At 37.9% G+C, this 21047-nt stretch overlaps 1 protein-coding gene across 1 annotated transcript; it reads right to left on the reverse strand.

Annotated features, from left to right (window-relative positions):
- Positions 1–3355: 3355 nt before the first annotated feature.
- Positions 3356–20818, reverse strand: LOC101862990 (actin-histidine N-methyltransferase). The gene is made up of 16 exons (XM_005090735.3): positions 20607–20818; positions 19058–19233; positions 18452–18544; positions 17715–17860; positions 17141–17213; positions 16439–16549; positions 15962–16042; positions 15408–15472; positions 14980–15038; positions 13877–13991; positions 11357–11431; positions 10665–10764; positions 10066–10132; positions 9170–9255; positions 7723–7889; positions 3356–6952 (listed from the first exon to the last, which is right to left on the reverse strand). The coding sequence occupies exons 2-16, from the start codon at positions 19212–19214 to the stop codon at positions 6809–6811; spliced, it is 1539 nt and encodes a 512-aa protein (XP_005090792.1). The 5' UTR covers positions 19215–19233; positions 20607–20818; the 3' UTR covers positions 3356–6808.
- Between the last annotated feature and the right edge of the window lie 229 nt (positions 20819–21047).

Below are 21047 nucleotides of genomic sequence, written 5' to 3' on the forward strand. Positions count from 1 at the left end.
TATATACATACATATACTTTTCCTGTAAGTGTTTTACGGCGCTTGCAACTGCATAAGGCCAAATGAGCGTGCGGGACACACTAAACATTTCTCAGTTGGTAGGAGTTTTTTAACATTTTGACCGGGGGGACGGCCGAAGTCTACTCTTGTCGATTTTAGACCAACTAGGGATCTTTAACATTAACGTGTGCAACTTGCACACGGGACCTCCGAGATTTTTTGCCCTTGTCCGAGAAGGCTAGGTGTAGATCTTTCCTACCGGAAGATCAGGGGTGTGGTTGAAAGACAGCAGTGAGAAGGAGCCAAGGAGTAATAGTAGAACGGCTGCAGAAAGAGTCGGGACTGTAGTGTCTTTAGGCCATTCCCAAAAAGGGGGGGGGGGGTATTCCATGTTCAAGCACAGTAGAATTGTAAATGGGCTGATTCATGTCACGCTCATAACTGTGCCTGATCTACGACAGGGAACTGCTGCTTTTTCTGTCCTAATCCTTAATATTGTCATTTTCCTCTACTTCTTTTGTATGTTTGTCACTCTTGTGACCCGGTATTTCAGGGGTGCCTTGACAGTTGAAGCGGACCTTGTGCTGTTGAAGCTACAGAAGTGAGCAGAGTAAGTCTGATTCCCTGTAAAGACTTCTCTGTTGACACCCACCCCTTGGCGCTCATATGACCTTAGCAGTTGCGAGCGTCGTAAAACCCTCTACTATAATTTTTTTTATATATATTAAAAAGTTGCGGCACGTTTCTAACTATCTTACACAAGTCGAAACACACGAATTTGTACACTTCACAATAATATGCATCTTGTCTCTTGCCTTTTTAAGTTTCAAATAGGAAAACAGAATTGGAACTACATGTACGCGAACGAATAAAAAGAAGTTACACTTCATAAAGCCTGTCTTCCGACATTGTCGAATGACCAGAACGCGCATCCTCAAAGAGTTACACATTGTCAAGGCGGACCAAATCGCTAGCTCAGAATTACAACGTTCTATCTGCTCAATACCTAGTTTTGAGAAATTTGACGTTAAAATTTTCAAGTTTCACAATATGTCAGTAGCTTTTTCGAATGCAATTCTTTGAATATCTTGATAACGACTACACATTTTTAATATTCTTACGATTTTGATAGAGGAGATAGAGCGTTAATTGCTTTCTGACCCCATGGTCTTAGTAACTCAAAACGGCCAAAAATGTCAGATAGAACTTTGTAATTCTGAGGTAGCGAAATGTAGCCCCACAGGGAGAGTGAGACCCCCGATGTGTGTACATGCAGTAGGCTTAGTAAGTTCCGAGTGGAGGGCTAACGTTTACTTTAAGCGAAAAGGTCGTAGCCTACAAATACACAAGTGAGTACTACTATTCTTTTTTTTAACTTTTAACTATCAAACCACGGTATCATTGGGTGCTTACTTTTTGTACAAATCAAAGCCCATGATTTCCGTAACTTAAGTGCACGGTATGTTCAAGTGCAATTTGTTCCGTATGTATTTTTTTTTCTTGAGATTTTAATTGAATCAAACACATGAAGAGTGGAGGGAAATTGGGCCTGTGGCTAGGACAATTACTATTTCTAATGTTTCTGTCGACCGCCTTTAGACTTAAGTGCATAACTTCAAAAGATGAAGAAAACATAGGTTGTTTTTTTTCGTAAGAGTTTTACGGCACTTGCAGCACCATAAGGTCATGAGCTTATAAGTGCCGAAGATTAGAGGTGTTACAAGGGAGAAACACGCACAAAAAAAGAACGAGGGGAGATAAAAGACGATAGATGTTTTATAGGAAATAAGGAGCAAACCACACCAGTGCACCCGTCAATCACCCACAGAAAATATTGAAAGTGAAAACAGAGAACAGATGGACGTTCGATCACAACATAATTTCTAGGTGAGAGAGAGCGAGAGAGAGAGAGAGAGCGAGAGAGAGAGAGAGAGAGAGAGAGAGAGAGAGAGAGAGAGAGAGAGAGAGAGAGAGAGAGAGAGAGAGGGAGAGGGAGAGGGAGGGAGAGAGCTGAGTCGAATCCAAAAGTGTGTGGGGGGGGGGGGGGGGATGATGAGGTGGGAAATGACATCGCCTTCTGCATTTTACAATTTTATTATTTACACATATTATATACTTTGTGAATATTCTCTTAGGCGTGTATTTTTCTCTTAGAACGATTTGGCCCCAAAAAAACCTGATCTTGAAACAATCGTTTGGTTTTCATATTTTAGTTTTCGCTTGAAATATTGAAGTTCAGAAGCATTTTTAGTACTGGTATGTGAATACATGTATGTAGTTCTCTCAACAGTGTCAGGCCATGCAAGAGCAATACGTGTGCACATAGTCCAAGCAAGTCGCCATTCAAATCCTTTATATGCCATTCTTTTGAGAGAGAGAGAGAGAGAGAGAGAGAGAGAGAGAGAGAGAGAGAGAGAGAGTGTGTGTGTGTGTGTGTGTGTGTGTGTGTGTGTGTGCATATTCTCAGTACATGTACATGTGTTTATGTCTCTACTATACATATTACATCATTAGAGGGATGCCCCTTAGGCTTGTGTTCTTGCGCATATCTTCTCTTTTAAACCCCCATACCAAATGTGGGTGCATCTCTTGCATCAACAAATACGTTGAAATAAAATTATGTAGCAAAGGGTACTTTTCCAATGGGGCAGAATAGCACTACTTCATTCTGCCCGGCATGGATCATGGTCTGTACATTTTATTAAACAATTGTAATATTATTGAAATCCCTGTACAGTATGTATGTATAAGTGACTTGATGAACTGAAAAAACATCCCATGACAGGTGATAAAAAACATTCCTTTTGAATTTATTGTACATGTACTATGCGTATGAAATCCAGTTTTCTCAAAATCCAATACCTGAATTTACCTTGTTGCGCCTGTGTGTTGAGAGGCAAATGAAATCTCAATTTAAATAAAAGTTGATGTACAACGTGTCAAATTCATTTCAAATGGTTCATGCTAAAGTTTTATTTTCCCCACGAATAAATATTGTCCTCACCAAAATCAATAAACAAACAAAAAATCATGAATTTGATTGCGTGTTGTTGTTTTTTTCCTGTTAATTTTAAAGATTTTTTCAAAAAGAAGTGGTTTTAACACCCCCATTGAAACAATTTAGATCCTTTAGGAGACGAACTCTGACCCTGCCTGTCAGGACCAACCTGAGCTGAGAGGGATGCAGTATCCCAGAAGAAAGGCTGAGATACTCGATAAAAATTCTCCTCACACAGAAATAGAAATCCGGCATTCTGCACACCACAGTGAAGCCTCACTGCCACACCATAGATGCTTCACTGACAACTAGATAATTATATGAAGGCTTTGTAGACACTTGACACAAAACATTTCATTCACTTTTGTTGTCTTAACGTTTAATTCAACTCTTGTTTGAACATAATGGTGGCATAGTAATGTCACTTTTTAAATTCTACTGACATGTAGAAGAAGTCCACAAATGACAAAAAAATCCTGAACACAAAGGGAAAAAAATGTAATAAGTTAGAGAACTTTATTTCATTTGTACAGGTGAGAAAATGTATTTTTGTGAGGAAGGGGAAGCAGTATCAGGCATTATCAGATATGAACAAGTGTATAAACAAGTAGAGACTGGGGAAGAACACAAGGAGGAACACAAGCACTCATCCAAACAAAACTTAAGGATAAATACAGAAACTCCTAAAATACACGCACACTTACTTTAGGGTAAGGCACTTGTTCGTCGATATAGATGATGACTGCAAGGTATAGTCAAAAAGCATTCACATTCCAGATTGAATTCATTTCCTTACAACTCAAGAGTAAAATGATTACTGACTGAAGTAAAATTTACAATTAACTCTGAACCTTACAAGAAAACCTTAACAACAGAGAGTTTTGTAAGAATAATACAGTCCTGAGAACACACTTTATTTCCTACCACAGAACAAAGCAAAGTGTAAGAAGTAATTACAATGAGAGGCCGACTTGCAAATTGAAACAACAAAATGACAAGCCAAAGTATACATCTGTTTTCTTCCTCCCTTTCATCAAAACAGTGGGACCTATATATCTCACATGAGTCATTAAGTTTATAGAAATGTAACTTCAAATTAGTACAAGAACATGCTTGGCACATTCCAGCTAGCCCTAATTTTTAAAAAAGGTACTGAACTCAAGTTTACATATGCATACTAAAAAAACATATACAACTAAAAACTCAAGGCAAAATGATCTAGAATGTCACACATCATAATAAATACAGTCGAACCACCTCTAACAACCATCTGTCCTAGACAACCATTTGCACAAACTTCCCACTCTCCCCTAGCATTTTTTTCTGTATAATTATCCTAATGACACTGTTTAAAAGGACCACCTGTCTATGACCACCGCTTTTCTCCAGCGCTTCCAAAAAATAAAAGTGGAGAAAATTCTGTCGTGGGTCTTGGACCACGGACAACATCCTCAAAGAACTTTATTTAAATTAAGTACTTTCGGAGGGCTGAAAATAGCATTTGGGAGCCTGTTTGAAAAGATTGCTAATAACCCATAATACCTTGGTTCCCCTTTCCATTGCCACTATCTGTCGTCGCTCCATTGGCAGAAGGCAAATCCGTGAACACGAATCTTGATGATGCAGTCATATAGCGTGTGCACTAATTTTCTGTCATTTTCAATTTCGAATGTTAAATGTCAAAATCTCAGAGCAACACTTCGAATTATTCTTGATTTTAGTTTTAGATTTAGCATCAATTTCTATCACTATGGGCTTTAATATGCTCCAGCAGAATCCTCAGGATTCCTCACACTACCGATATCTCCAGAACTGGGCAGAATTTTTAAAAGTTTGTTTCTGATAGCAACTTATTGTCTATCTTAATGTCTTTGCTGCAGCCAGGAAAATATATGCATTGATCAAAAATAGAACAGAAAATAGATAAAGAAATTCCCCAAAAGTCTAGTAGATTTATACAAATTTACATTTGCTATTTCCACTGGAAGCTCCGGGGCATTGCATTAACATTCCCTGACTGAAGAAGAGGAGATGCCCCAAAACCACTGTGGTTCGATCCTCATCTGGGACCAAAGGAAAAAAAACCCCCAAAAAACAAAGCAAAACAACCCCAAAACAACCAGAAGAAGAGCACTTGGGAGTCATGACCTGAGTGTGGCCCAGCCCCCTAAGAGTGTCAGGTAGTTAGGGCCGTAACACTTGCTTGAGGGGGGTTCTTCCTCTGAAGATCTGCTGTCCGCTCGTCCCATGAGTTTTCTCCCACTAGGAAATTGCCTTCCTCCAACTAAAATAATAATACATAAACCTACGTACATGAGATACACTAAGGGCAGATAAAACAACTGGTCTACTCTAAAGCTTCTGATGAAGAAATAGGGAGACCAAAAATAGCAATTGATGTATTATTGATAAATGTATGATATGACCCAAAAAAAAGTCTAAATATCAACTGCCTGCCTCAAATTATGTCATGATTTAAAACGTCTGTACAGCTATCACAAATCCTTTCCATATATGAGATTATTACAAAATGAAAAGTGTTATCTTACTGCTTTCGTCCTTTGAAACATTTTGTTTAAAATTTCTAACGATAAATGCTTTTCAAATGCTGTCTTACTGTCTTCTTCACACATGGTTTTCATAAATCCCAGAATACCATTCGACCCCGAAGTAAATGCAATCATATCTGGCATCAATTTACAATGTTTGACAAGAGCATTGAGAAGTTTTCAGGGGCTATAAGTTTCAAAATGTTTTTAAAAGTCCTGCCTCAATCTTGTGTCATACACTTTACGACATATCTCTAAAAGAAATACATGCAAAGCAAAAATACAAACAGAGCGCATAAGCCGACAGAATATGCATTCTCATTATGCATTTCTAAAATTTACTCTTTCTTAAAATCTTCATCGCTACAGAAAGAGAAACACACACACGTCTGCATGCACAAATAAAAATTAAACTGAATCGCAACCAACTGGCCTAAAAAGTAAACAAGGTTTCTAACCAGATACAGTGATAATGAGGTATGCTCCAGCGGGCAATGGTGTAAACAATGCAACGAAAGTTTGCTGGCACAGATCATAGCAGTTCGTTATCGAGCCCGACCATCCCTCCCACAGTTGAAGTTCTTTTTCCCTTGATACCCTGACTTAACACTTCTCCAGCACGAGGATTCCTGGCTTAATGCAGTATAGTCACTGGTAAATTTATCCGCTTTGAGTCCACTCATGAAGCCATGAGAGGAGGCATACTGAGGCCAGATGTTCACATATAGCTAGGAGCACTATCAGAAAGTAGCCTCTTAGAGCATCCTTTGTGCAACACATCAGTACTTCAAATCAGGACAAGTGCTGATAGCAGCTTCTGCAAGGGCACAAGCACTACTGAAGTGACTTTGATTCATTTTGCTAAATGAAATATTGAACAAGTTATAAACATACAAGAAGTGAAAATTCTCACACGGTACTCCATTCATCTTGTTGATAGAAACTTAGCAGATCTACTTGTGCAGATAAAGTACAATATATCAATAAATAAATAACTGAAATTTGCTAAATCATTTAAAAAAATAAAAATAAATCAACAAAAACAAATCTATAGAAAATAAACAAACAAACAAACATGGAGTTAATATCACCACCACATATTTAACTTAAAAACCAGCACTTGCCCACATAATATTATTAATAATATGCCTGGTGTAGACAGAAAATAAAAACCCTAACAAAACACAACACCAACAAAGCTATGTTAAAATCCAAAAGCACCAAAGACAAACAACAAACAGCTTTAAATAATCTTTAACAATCATGAGGAGGATTTCAAGTCGTCTTTCTTCTTCTCAGCATAATCCACTGTATTTTGCAATATCCGCCTCTCACCAATGCGGAGCTGTGAAGCCATTTTTGCAACATCAGAACTGTCAGCTTGTTGCAGTACAGATTCATCATCCTGTGGGGAAAAGAAAGGCATCATGAAAGGAAAGTCCAGCAGGTAACAGAAAATGATGAAGGAAAAGCAATGTTGAACAAACAAAAACTGATTAGCAACAAGTCTGAGGCTCTTACCAAGTCATTCATAATCATCTTTTTTTTTCTAAAGACAGCACATTTGTCTCTATAATAATAATAATAACGATAATAATAACAATGATAATAATGATAATAATAATAATAATAACAACAATAAATAGCATTAGAATAATGCAAATTCCCACTCAACACTTAGCTCTATGTGCCTTACAATCTACTTTATTACTTCAGCAGACCAGGTTGCATTCTGAAACAATCTCAACTTTCTGTGAACTAAACAGTGCACGAATCTTACTGAAAAATATAAGTCAAAGGCACAAAAAAAGTACATTTGTAGTTTCCAAGGACACTCAAGCTTTGAAAGTAAGTAAGCAAATGTTGGTGGCCACTTTCTCACAAAATTTACCTCTGAAACCAGGCGACCCCCTCACCTCCTTCTGTTTAGTTTTTTCGTTTTAGTAGAGGTTTTATGGCGCTCACAACTGCATAAGGTCATTTGAGCGCCAGAAGATTAGAGGTGTTACAAGAGAGTAACAAACATAAAAAAAGAGGCTTATTCCAAGCATATCATTCAGAGAATAAGTCTTCAAGGACTAACATTCTAAACACCAAGCCAAGTAGACACGTGAGTAATAATAATAAACAGCATTACATTGTAAGTATTATATTATAAGTGAACTTCCACATTACCTCTAAAGAACATGGATATGCTCTCAGCAATAATGATGCCCTTGTCTGTAAGAAGGACCAAACCTTGTCTTCGTTGTCTGAGTTCACTTGTTGATTCTCATCTTTCAAAGCCTCCAGCTCCTCTGGTCCAGGCGCTGTCTCTCCACTGTAATTACTCTTTAGAGTGTCTGAAACATCATATAAAACGTTCATTTTCCCAGGGACAATTTTGCACCCAAAAAAAGTCGTAGCAACACGTCTATAAAAACCCTTAATTTAAAAAAAACAAGTAAATTTCTGCTATCTCTTTTTTATGCCCTTTAGCCAAAGGTGCAAAGAGACTGCAATGAAATTTAACTTGGCAAAGAGACCAAACAGAGGGGTTTCCATTTTTTTTCTTTGTCGCTTGCAAATACGCTGGCATATGACCCTCTCGTTTTTTTTATTTTGTAAGTGTTTTATGGCACTTGCAACACAATTAGGTCATATAAGTGCTGAAGATTAGAGAGTAACAAACACAGAAAAGAAGGAGGAGAGACAGGGATGATAGATGTTTGATAGGAAAAAAGGAGCAAACCATACCACAGCACCACCAAACAACCAATATATGACCTTCTATTTCCACAAACCAAGGGAAAAGGTAGAAATAGCTCAATGTCTTATGACTCAAATTGCGTTTTAAGAGTAACGACCTTCGACATAGTCATAATTTGAGTCATCAAGAGAGTGAAGAGAGGAAAGCTATGGTGTCTCTGCTGCTAATCACAAGAAACTAGTTTTTATTAGGTAAGCAGTTATTCTACCAAAAGTTATTTTATCAAATCTACAACTCTACAACTAAACAGTATGTCAACCTGGCCTACATCTAATTTCATAAAAATATTTCAGTTGAGAAACTACTAGGTCAAACAAGAGGCAGAAAGCAGATTGAAATTAGAAATTTGCACAGAAAAAAGGGGGATGGAACTGGTCTGTCAAATACTGAAAATGTTGACTGGTTCCCCTTAAGACCTCTGCTATTTATAACCTGGAGAGAATTTCCACAAAAAGAACCCCCCACCATTGCAAGATTTATATTTTTTTTTAAAGACTAGGAAAACTTTCATCATTTGGGAGAAAAAAAAATTGGAGAAAACCATCTCTGCTCGATAGCCCATCATCTGCACAAAGACCATCTATGAGCATCATTACGTTGCCATGACAACAGCCACAACTTTGTGAAATCCAGCTGAAGATAAAAGCAACACTGGAAATACTTAGATGGAGCAGACCACACCAGAGTGGCCACCAATCATCCCACACAACATACAGACAGAAGAAAGGTTATCCATTGAATAAATCACATTGACGTCAACATTTAAGTCATAAAAACCAAACTGAAGTCAACAATTATTAAGTCACTTTACTCCCACTGACACCCACATTTGCCCCATTGTAACATCTTTCCCTACAGCAAACGAAAACAAACCTTCATCCATGCTGAACACCCTGAGGAAGGCTAGCAGATCCCCATCAACAGGAAACCGTCCTCGGTGTAAAAAGAATGATCTGGAGCTGCAAGATAGGAAAATATAGCAATGATCTTCTTCTCTTTTTTCAATTGCATCATACTTGAAGACCAGTATCTATCATATCGGGCCATCTTGATTAGTTTCTCTTTTGGCCCATACAGATTCTTCTGTAGCGTTAATGAGGTCGGCCATATTTCACATCTTAAGGATCTGGGTGTCCTGCACTAATGGAGAATGTGTCCCACAGTCCTGCAACGAACGGCAATTGTTTATCCATAAATACCCCTTAACACTCAAAAAATATTTAATAGATCAATAATTAAAATGTTATTTTGAAAAAAAAAAGAGAATGACAAAATGCAGAAAGGTTCTTCATATGGTAATCTGAAGCTCAGTAAAAAAAAAAGAAAAAAGATTTTATTTAACAATCTATGGCAGGCAACATCTGTGTAACTGCAGCATTTACACAATACCCTAAGACATGTTCACAAGAAAACATTTTACTAGAACAGAAATGGATACAATAAGAGAGACAAGGCATGTGTGAGACAAGCTCACCTGAAATTCACCACTCACTACATGTCTCCTACAAGCACAAAACAAACTTGTCATGTAGACAGCTTGCTGTATGCTTTAAGTCATGAGCAGAACAGTTTAAAATTACACAAGAAGAAAGGAAAACCTCAATATCCTGAAAAACCTTAAATTAACTGAATATCATGATGTTCCAATTGTCTCTCCTTTCCATTTACCATGTCATCTCCAAGTTAACAGCATACAAACGCTGACCAGCCACAAAGCCTGCGATCAGGCTGTACAAAAGTAAACACAAAATTTACAGGTCAGTACTTACGGAGGGAGACTTAGCTTTCCCAGCAACTCTGACTTTAAGGCAAACAACGAGTCTCCTTTACTGATGCCTGCAGGACATAGAGATTTCAAATGAACACACTTAATAACAATTCTATAAAATTGTTCCTAAAATTTGAAGTTCTACATAAACTTCAAGGGAAAAATATTAGAATTGACTTTGAGAAAGCACTCAAGAATTTCCACATGAAAAAAATCATTTTGATCAGAGATTCAAACACTACAGAAACAAAAGTCAATTCTGAGCAGTTTTGGCATCCAAGTCCATTGTAACCTGTCGGAGATTAATTTTTATCACTTTAGTCAAATTAATTCAATCCTGCCTTGAAAGATTCCATCCAAAAAAAAAAAAAAACTTTTTTTTTGTTCCTTTAGTTTTCCCATTTACTTTTAACACCAAAGTAACCAATCAAGCTCTACAAATGGATGAAATTATTATTTGAATACCTCATCACGGTGAGATAAAGGTTATCAAAAACAAATACTGCCAAACAAAAATCTAAAGTAAGGATGAAACATATAAATGCCAACATCATTAAGTGTGAAATATCTGTGTGTTGATGTAGAACTTAATATGCTCACCTAATTTGAGACGCAGTTGGTCATGCTCATTGTCAGCATACACAAAGCCGTTGTGCACCAGGAACTCCCCGTTGGAGCGAGGACCATAAAATATGAGAATCTGAAGAAGAGATAAAACATTGAAACTATACAGGACACAGATACAATCTATGGCTTGTCATAGTCATAACAGACAGCTTGATTTGACTTGTAAACTAGGTGTTTTGGGGGCTTGTTTTACCGTGACAGACACCGTGAAAACACTAGATCGACATGTAAACTAATTGGTTATCTGAGAGAGTCATCTCCTGAGCTCAACTGTTGTTGTTTTTTTCCAGAATAGTGTCTCTTGCACTTATGGCCCCTTGAAAAACAGCATTTTCTTGGGATAGTAAAGATATTAAATTAAAGGTTGTAAACAAACAAAAGTAACCCCACAGTATACATGTTTTCAGATCCCTTTAGCTGTGAGCATTTCGCTTTGGCAGCGCAAAGAGAATACATAAGTAGGGCAAAAATGAGTACAGTCAAATCTGCTTTAAAGGCCATTTGTACAAACGACCGCTTCCTATTCCACCCTTGAATTATTTTTTCTTCTTATTTTATCATGACTTTGTCCAAGACGTTGATGTGTCTCAGACAATCACTTTTTTCCTTGACAATAGACGGCCTTATGAAAAGATCAGAAGGTTAATTAAGAACTCTACACTCACCTGTTGATCAGGGGCAAAGTCTTTGAGACAGTAACATTCACAGGCATCTGCTTCCGCATTGTAGTCTGATGTGTACTGTGTGCCAAGGAAGAAAATAAATGATTCTAACTCATCTGATACCATAGACATATATTATTGTGTCAAAAGGATGAAACCTTTATACATTAAACTCCTCTCAAGACTACAAAAGTTATATGCAAATATCAAAATTAGCATTTATGACCACATTGGCTACATTCAGTCTTCGTTAAGTTTAGTAAGAGTTTAACAGCGCTCAAAACTACATTAGGTCACATAAGAGCGCATTCAGACTTCACCAAAACAATTCTCAACTAATCAATCTACAACACGTAAACAAAAGTAGAAAGAATACAGACATACACACTTCTTACCCTCCCAACCCACCCTTTACTCCATCAATAAAAAAAGGGTCTTTGAGAGATAACAATTATTAATGAACACACAAACCTTTCCACCACATAGAATTATGTTCAAATCTGCAATATTCTATTGCCAAAACTCGAAACAAATAACTTTTGTCACAAGCATTTATGTTGTGACATTAAGTTGATATTTTGAGAAAAATGGCATCTTTCTTTACCCCAATTACTCCCCCCCCCCCCCCAAAAAAAAAAAAAAAAAAAAAAAATTAAAAATAATTTAAATTTAAAATTTTTAAAATAAAAATAAAAAATAAATCTAGATCTAGATCTAGTTCTAACTGAAGTCAACCAACATCTTATACATGTGACATAAGTGACATAAAATATACAGTCGAACCTGCGTAAGACGGAATCGCAACGGAGCCACAACAAATTTCCGTATTAGACATTTTCCGTCCTACACAAGGGAATTTAGTGGGAAGATGGAAGGGGGGGGATTCAAAGGCCCAGCCTGTGGGATCAAAGGTCGCTTGTCTTGTTGGCAAGTGGTCAAAACTTCACACCTCTTAGCTGTTATCTTCTCTGATAATTCTTATTTATCCAGTTCCCACCAGTGCTTGCATTTCATAGGACCACTGTTTGACCTATTAAAAATAGAAAAATTTGAACATCTCCTTTGCTTCCACCCTTAGCCCCACCCAGCCGTGTAATAAGCACAGTCAACTAATGCCATCCCTCACTGCCATGTAACAACGATTCGAGGTACTCTTTTCTCGGCTGGCTATACTATCAGGGCGGCAGGCATTGGTCAAACCAATTTCACACCTCTGGCTACCAATTAAAGTTTTCGTGCTGGAGCGCCACTCGAGCATATTCACTGTCACTCGTGAAATTTCACACCCATACCACCCTGACCATCTTCATCGCTCAAGGCTCACATAGATGGGGTAACATCTACCCTCAAATTGGACCCGTACTCCCCTTCCTTGCCCAGCAGCATGGCGTTAAGTTTAGAGCTGACGGACCTAACCAAACTTGCGAGTTTTGTTTCAAATCAGGAATGAACGGGCAAAACATTTTCTGTCTTCTTGTTCTTGTTCTTGTTTCAGGAAGCAACATCCTGCACTCCGGATATGTCCATTGATGCTCCGTTGCTCTCTCCAAAATGTTGCCGAGGGTCCTTCTACTGATTGTGCCAGTGCACATCTGGTTGAACGTTCTTCTGTTCTTTCCTGCAAGGATGCCAGATTTTCCGCTTCCTTTTATTCCCAAAAGCATCATCCTCTCCACGGCAGTACTGGCCTCTGCCTCCCTATCCTCCTCCTCAATCAGCTGGCGAGAGAGACATTTCAGGATCTCGACCCTATCTGGTTGAACCGTATTGTCAACTAAGGTGGCCTCACCAGCCAATCTGTCGGCCCTTTCATTTCCTTTAACACCTGCATGGCCACGGCAGAAAATCCATGTGAGTGATCGTATAGGCGTTGGTTCAATAGCTTGAATCCATTCTGTTCTCAGGAAACCTTTTTCGGTGCTTCTGAGGGTACACATGGAATCAGTGATAAGAACAGCATGGGTTGTGTGGGGGCGATCTTGGGTCATCCAATCAAGTTCTTTCGTGATGGCTTCAATTTCCATACGCATACTCCAGATGCACTGTGTATGATTTTATTGTTGGCGAATGCAACAAATCCCCATCCACATTTTCTGTCTTAGACAGGTAAAATCCTCGGAAAGGAGCGAATTTTTCTTTCCGTTGCTGCGTTGGACAGGTTTCTGTTTTACACAGGTAATTAAAGAGGGATATATAAAGGGGGAGCAGGGAGATTCTGTTAAGATATGTTTCCCTTTTACACAGGTTTCCGTTAACGCAAATTCGACTGTAGTGTCACTTTTAGGGAGCAGAGTCCATCTGCCCCATCTCTTTAAAAAAAGTAGAGTACACGACTATATACGGTATGCTTTGATCCTCAGGGTTAATCTTTCTAAATAGGCCTGTACCTGAAATTGATCTTATTCAAAATGAAAGTACTATAAAAAATGTTATAGGCAAGGTTCAAGGTGATTTGCAATCAACTGAAAACCAAGAGATATGTACCAGGCTCTTAGTGCAAAGGAGGTGAACTTTCATACTCACAATGCCGTTAGTGTGATTGCACATATCCCACAATGGGATGAGACCCAGGGTTGCTCTTGACCCATCTCGGGCAGGGATCTGGTTCTGGCGTGTCATCACTGAGGACACTGCCCACCTACAAGCCAAAAATAAAACAACAAAAGAAGTGATTTTTAGCAAAGGTAAGACTATTTAAAGTGTCTTTCTGCCGTATATTCTTGTGGTGGAAGTGCCTGGTTTGCAACCATATGGGATTTTTTTTGTGTGAGGCATCCTGGTGAAACCAGGCACTTGTCAAAATAATGAAATCAAAAGAAAATGGTACTTTTCTTTACGTTGGCAATTTTTACTGAATTCTTATTTTTTGGCTCCTTTTATGTCCATTTAAAAGCACATTACTGTGTGGATTTTACTGGGAAAATGCTGAATAATGGTACAAAAATGTAAATCTACAGTTTCCAAAGCTTGAAATCACTAAACTATAGCGGCCATTTTCTAGCTTATTTTATGTCTGAAACCAGGTGACCCCACTTCCATCAATCCAAAATATCTATTGAAGATAGATGGGTATTTTCTTCATTGAAAGCAAAAGAAATGAACAAGCTTAAGATGATACCAATAGCTCCATATGCCCATAAATTGATGAGCACACGATTCCACTGCGTTGTGACACACATACAAAAATTAGATTTAACTCTCAGTTTTCCAGGCAAAACGTGCTGTATGGAAAGGTATGCTGTCATATTTTCCTCAGGTAAACCAATAGCAAAAGGACATTGAGCAATCTTGAAAGACTGAATTTACGAATGTGCATGTCTCAAAATGACACAACCTTGTTAGCCATCGAACGAACAGAAATAGTGCCATGGAATGAAGTGGTTGATCAAGAGAGTTTCTGTGAGGTCTGTTTTATAGGGACGAAAGACTAGAATACTATTTTAGCATTCATTTTCTTAATATCTGAAAGATCTGGTTACTTGCTGGTAGACACAAGTTAGAAAAATACAACTTTGGGAGGAACATTTGTTGCTTACACTTTCAGGAAAAATATTCAACTCATTCTTATCTTAATAAATTTTTCATGTCTAAAAAAAACAACAAAAATATGCAACACATAAACATACCTGTAGTTCTCAAATGTGAAATTGTCTTTCAGCAGAAGTTTGCTTGCAGCAGGATTTTTCTTCAAAGGAAAAGAGAAACTAGACTTAACAATGCGGGTACAATTTGAAATCTCATTTACAATAGAATACTACAATTATGTAAGCATAGCTTGACTGAGGCAGAAAAAGGAAAAGCCTCAGCTTTTAACCTTGTCACATTAATTTCTACCAACCATGTTCCTTGAAGCATTATTTTAAAATTTTGCAATAAAATCTAAAAATTTGGTAATGTACAAATTAATTCATCCCACCATTCAAACAGCTGAGCAAAAACAAAAAAGACCCCCCCCCCAAAAAAGTACTTTAATTAGTTAAAAGGCTTTACTTTCAATCATTCAGTAGACAACACATATCTGAGTCAGGTTTAAAATTCTGAAGAATACACTTACCTGAAGAAGTCTGTAGAAATATGCATATTGTCTTGCGATGTTCCTGTACTGACTGATCGCATCACCTACAATTAGAATTCACAACAATAAGGTTGAGAAAAGAAAAGAAAAGAAAAGCTTAGGTTTTCATAGTCTTTTACTCAAGACACATATCAGAATTTTAAGCATCTCAAAGAAAGCTCATTAAAGACATACCCTACACACAAAATTGATAAAAATGCAGTTTTGGGGCCAATGTACAAGTGACACCTTCAATGCACCCAACAGAATCCCATGCCAGTTTTAGAAAAAAGCATTTGTTTATAACTGTGACACAAAAGATCCCGCATTTCTGTCATGTACTTGAGCAGTAATTTACAGCAATTCATTACAACAGTAGACAATTTGCCATGATTAGATTATGACAATACAAACTGTGGAAAGAAGTCGAAGTATCTACTACCCACTTCACACAACATAACAATAGAATAAATTCCAATAAATTCCAATACAGTTAAAATGCCTTACAAAATCACCACCTCTCGTTCTAGCACAGCTCAAATAGAGATGCTTACCTTGCACAGGAGATCCCTTCAAGAGCTGAAGATCATCAGGACCCCAGTACAGAGGAGTAGAATACTGAGTCGGGAGGATATCTGCGTGGAAAATGGGAAAATATACAAATAACATTTTAATCAGAATGAGGGCGAAAGTTCAGTTTCAATCAGCAAATTGTGGGAAAGAACAGAATCATCAGAATATTACTGGTCAGGAGATATAAGGGAGCACAGACACATCACTTTAGATAGTGTCTATAAATTAAAAGATCAAATCCAAGTACAATGACAAAAGTTATCAGAATATTTCGGGGGGGGGGGGGGGGGGGGGGGGTTAAAGTGGCCAAATTATTCTCTCTCTCTCCCCCCCCCCCCCCCCCAAAAAAGAAAAATAATAAAAATCCACAAAACAAAACAAAACAAATCAAAAGCCTTTCATATAAGAAGAGGCAATAAAGAAAAATTTCACAACCATTTCACCAGTGCCAAGCATACCTATATAAGGTTTCCAAAATGACTGTGGATTCAGTTTCTCATTCAAGAGATGGAGAGCTAGGATCACATTTGGCATCACTTGCAAGATTTTGTCTTCAGCAATCAATGGTCCTGAAAATAAAAAAAGACAAAAATTAAAAAATGGAAAATTTTAAATATAAGCAAAGTATTTCAAGACTATTCTACTTTTACTGCAGCATAACCAATGAAAGTTGAAAACGCACACCTTTCATACAAAGGAGTTTCATTTAATGATATTGTTAGGAAAAGTCAAAAAGATGCACATTCAATTAAAAAGGTATGTAAAAGAGGTAAGAATAACCAAAGCAGAGAGTATGCTACTGACATGTACTGCTGGATTTAATTATCAAGAAGGATCCAACAATAGCCATTAGAATTATAACAAATAAAATCGAGATAGTCACTGGGTGAAAAGGAAAGAAAAAGTGCAATTAATTATCGGAGACTTTTCTTTCACAACTTGACATTGACTTTTGATGAAATGGCATCTGGTTGTAGGACGGAAACTGAAAAGGCTACCAAATCTGCAACAACAGACCTTCTCTGTAGTACAGACCTTTTAAAAAAAAAAGCAAAGAATAAAAGCTGCCTAAAAAATTACTACAACCAAAGAGTAAAAATCGCTAAAATTTGGAACCTAAATTCAGAGTTTAGTGAAAACATTTCTGATGAGACACTCACCTAAAGCTGTCTGTTTGGCAGAATCCACTGTGAACATTAGTTTCCTTGGAATTTGCAGCAGTTTCTCAGCTTCCTACAACAGATACATTGACTTGACATGAGCAATAAAGATAGACAGTGACTAGCCACAAAGTGACTTACATGTACTTCAATGATGACAACCTGAGTCGATGCCTACATAACAAACAGATCGAATACATAAATAGTGAATACCATCTGAAAAATGGAGAAAAAAAAAAGAAAGAAAAAAGAAAAAGAAAAAAAACATATCCTGATACACGATACATCAAATAGAAAAATTAAATTAGGAAAAAAACATGAAGGAGAATGCAGGCCAGACAATTTAAATACGCACCTAAATCAAGCTTAAAAACACCTTGCATTCTTTCACCGAGTCAAAAAATAGAAATGTGGTCAGAAAGGTGTGGAACAGACTGCGAAACTGGCCCGAAACCAAAAACAAACCCATGCATATTCCCAATGATTCAAATCTAAAGATAAAAGAAAAAGAGAACAATGGAACTTTTTTAAAAAAGTTTTTAAAAAGTCGATTGTATCTACAGGGTCACTTTACCTTCAAATCTCTTGTGGCCTTAAGACCATGGCCAACTTCAGGAAATTCTGCTATCTGTACCGCTGATGTGTCTACACCATTGCTATTTAACCAACTGATGAAGGCTGGAAACTGATCAGCTCTGCTGCTCTCAGGTGGGGCCAGTACTGAATAATAATAATAATATATAGCATTTGTATAGCGCAAATCCCCGCTCAACAGCAGGCTCTATACTGAAAACACCCATGAATTGAAGACTATAATTAACACAATAATTACAATCTTATATGGAACAAAAATATAAATCCATAACCATGAAACATATATTTACAAGTAAATCTATTAAACACACTTCTAGCTTCCACAGTTGAATATAACATTAAAAGCAATTTCCCCCCCTCCCCCTAGATTTAAAAAAAATGAACCAAAAAAAAAAGTTTGTTTTAGTAAAGAGTTTTACAGCACTTGCAACAAAATAAGGTCATAGAAGTGCTGAAGATAAGAGGTGTTACAAGAGAATAACATACATAAAAAAGAAGGACAGGAGATAAAGAGGATAGATGTCTGTTTGGAAAGAAGGAGCAAACCACAGCAGAGTATTTGAAAACCACCCGAAAACAAACAACACATTCAAACTTTCTAAAAAAAATAAATACCACCCTGTGGTTTTACCAGACAAAACACATTATATTGCAAACCAAAACTTACACATTATCGCAATTTGAACAAAAATGTAAAAAAATAGAAACAAAAAGTACCTGACTGAATTTTCCTGATCTTTTCCACCAAACCATGAATGTCAGGGTAATCCTCCCATTCTTTTGCACCCGATTCTGGTGGCTTAGAACATTCTGAGGAACAAGGAATAAAAGAATCTTGATTTTCATGAATTAGCAGTACCCCAAGATAATATGGTTCTCACATTTCTACTAACATGAATAAATATATATATAGCTGTCTGCGATGAGGCAAAACACTACTTGAACACAGTGATACAGTAAATTGGGAAACCCTCAGCCAACATCCACCACCACCCTGATTTTCAGAAAAGAGTTCCGTTTGGTGACAACTGTGTACTGCCATCGCCTTTGATGTAACTGCCCCCCAGCGCTGTCGTTACTGTGGCCAATCAGGAGGGACATACGCTATGCTAGACAGACTTGTCTTGTCTCAGTAGACCGTGGCAGACCCGACAGGATTTACGCCATATGGCTTCAACTAAAACGGCACCCCATGTTCATGATTGACTCTCTGGCCAGATTGAAACTACTCACAGGACGGATCTGTCCAGCAGGCCACAGTTTGCCCATGCCTGTTCTAAACCTAGCATGTGGACAAACACCCCGATCCCTGCCTCAACTTACTCTCCAGTAACTGCGTCACAAGCTCTGCAACATCTTTTTTGGCTGCTTTTGGCAGCTCAGGGGGAGGGGCGGCTGCAGCCTCTTGTTTGCTGGATGATGCTGGGGGCTGGTTCTGGGCAGCATTTCCCTTAGTATTCTTCTTTGTCTTTCTCCCCATACTTGGTACAGTCCTGAATCTTGAAATAAGACACACAATTACAGGATAGGTTGAAGAATAAATGCAAATTGAGTAACATAGTTTGTGGACCCACATCTCATGTTGAGATATATTCTGAAAAGCAGTTCTTGTTAATTTTTTATCTGCTTTACACGAATTTTGACTTTTTATCACAGCAAAATTTTAGTTAATGAGATAAACGATCATGTTTTTAAATGATAGGCCCAATTGCGTAATACAATATTTTTTCTTGTTTTTAACTGTCCTTGTCGTTTTATGCAAGAAAAATTCTGATATTATGCAAACTGAGCACAAAAAAGTGAAATTATATGCGATTGTTAATTTTAACAAAGAATGATAAAGGAAAATGCGGGGTGCATAAAACCACAGGGACAATACTTTTCCTCTCTCCCTTTTTCTTACTTTTCCTCTCTTCATCTTACTTCCCCAGGCCCGCCTCACCACCTTCATCCCTTAACGAGTTATATGCAGCGTCTAATTGTTATCGTTATCCAAGCGTCTTTCGACTTAAACTTGCTCAAACTCTAACTCAAATGATTATTATAATAAATGATTATGAGAGATGAACAAGACGTCTACTTTTGTGCAAACAATGTCAGAAACAATTGTTAGAGATCTAATCTAGATCTATACGTTTGATCCGTGGCGAGCTTACAAATCAAACCTAACAACTGCAAACAAAACATCAAATTATCGTAAAATTCAGGGGGGCATGACCCCCCCCCCCAACATATTTTTATATTAGCCTTAGGTGAAGGTGCCCCTGAAACCCCCCTTCTCTTGGTGCCAAAACCGGCGAATAACAGTTGCGGAGTGGGAACTAGAATCTAGGTTAGATAGATCTAGATTTCTAGATCTAGAATCTAGGGTAAGATTGAAGAATACCGGACCAGCGGACTGACTTTGCCTCTATGTCTCAACCTTAGGAATTCATATTTTTCCCGTTTTTAAAATCTCTCAAAGGAGAATCTCGGACCAGTAGATCTATTCATTAAAATTTTGTCAGGGGGGAGACCCCCCTGAACTCCCCCTCCTCCAACCCAACCACCCGCTCCACCTACCCCACTTTCTCTCGCAATAATGTACGGGTGGTCCGGTATTCTCCAATCTTCCCGAAACTAGATCTATATCTATATCTAGATCTATATCTATATTCTAGATCTAGACGTCTAGATATCTAGAGTAGAGGGAGGACTTCCGTTACGAGCGACCACTATGAGAAGAGCAGAACTGAGGGCTAGGGGTAGGGGTAGATCTAGCCCCTAGGGGCCCTAGGGGTAGGGCCGGGTAGGGTTAGGATTAGGCCTCTTCTTTCTTGTGTTTGATGGGGTGGTCGCTCGTTACTGAAGCACTTCCTCAACAAAACAATACCGGAATAGAAAAAGTCGCTTTGGATCCCAAGCCCAAGGTGTGTGCTGGACGGCGGACGGACCGTGTAAGTAGTACGGATCCGTAGGCTAAGTAGTAACAGAGAGTATTTAATTATTATAGTGTCTCTGGTAGTAAGTGTGTAGTGTAGGCCTAGGGTAGCGGAAGCCGGTGTTTGCGTCGTGTTTCTGGGCTTCTCCCACCTGTGTTTGTGATTTACGTCATCAAAAAATGTGCCGCTTCCCTATTTGAGACTATTTGCACAGCATTGCCTGTCATGTAGCGAAACACTTTTGTATTTTGTAATAAACAAAGCCAATTTTTTTAACCTTTGCTTGTGTATTTTATAAAGTGAAACTTCATATATTTTTTATTCACTAGGCCTAATGTACTAAAAAGCGTCAGGATACTGCAAATATTTTAGCCTTGCCTATTCCAAGACAT

Source organism: Aplysia californica, unplaced genomic scaffold (assembly GCF_000002075.1).
Source record: "Aplysia californica isolate F4 #8 unplaced genomic scaffold, AplCal3.0 scaffold00021, whole genome shotgun sequence".
Taxonomy (NCBI): Eukaryota; Metazoa; Mollusca; class Gastropoda; order Aplysiida; family Aplysiidae; genus Aplysia; species Aplysia californica.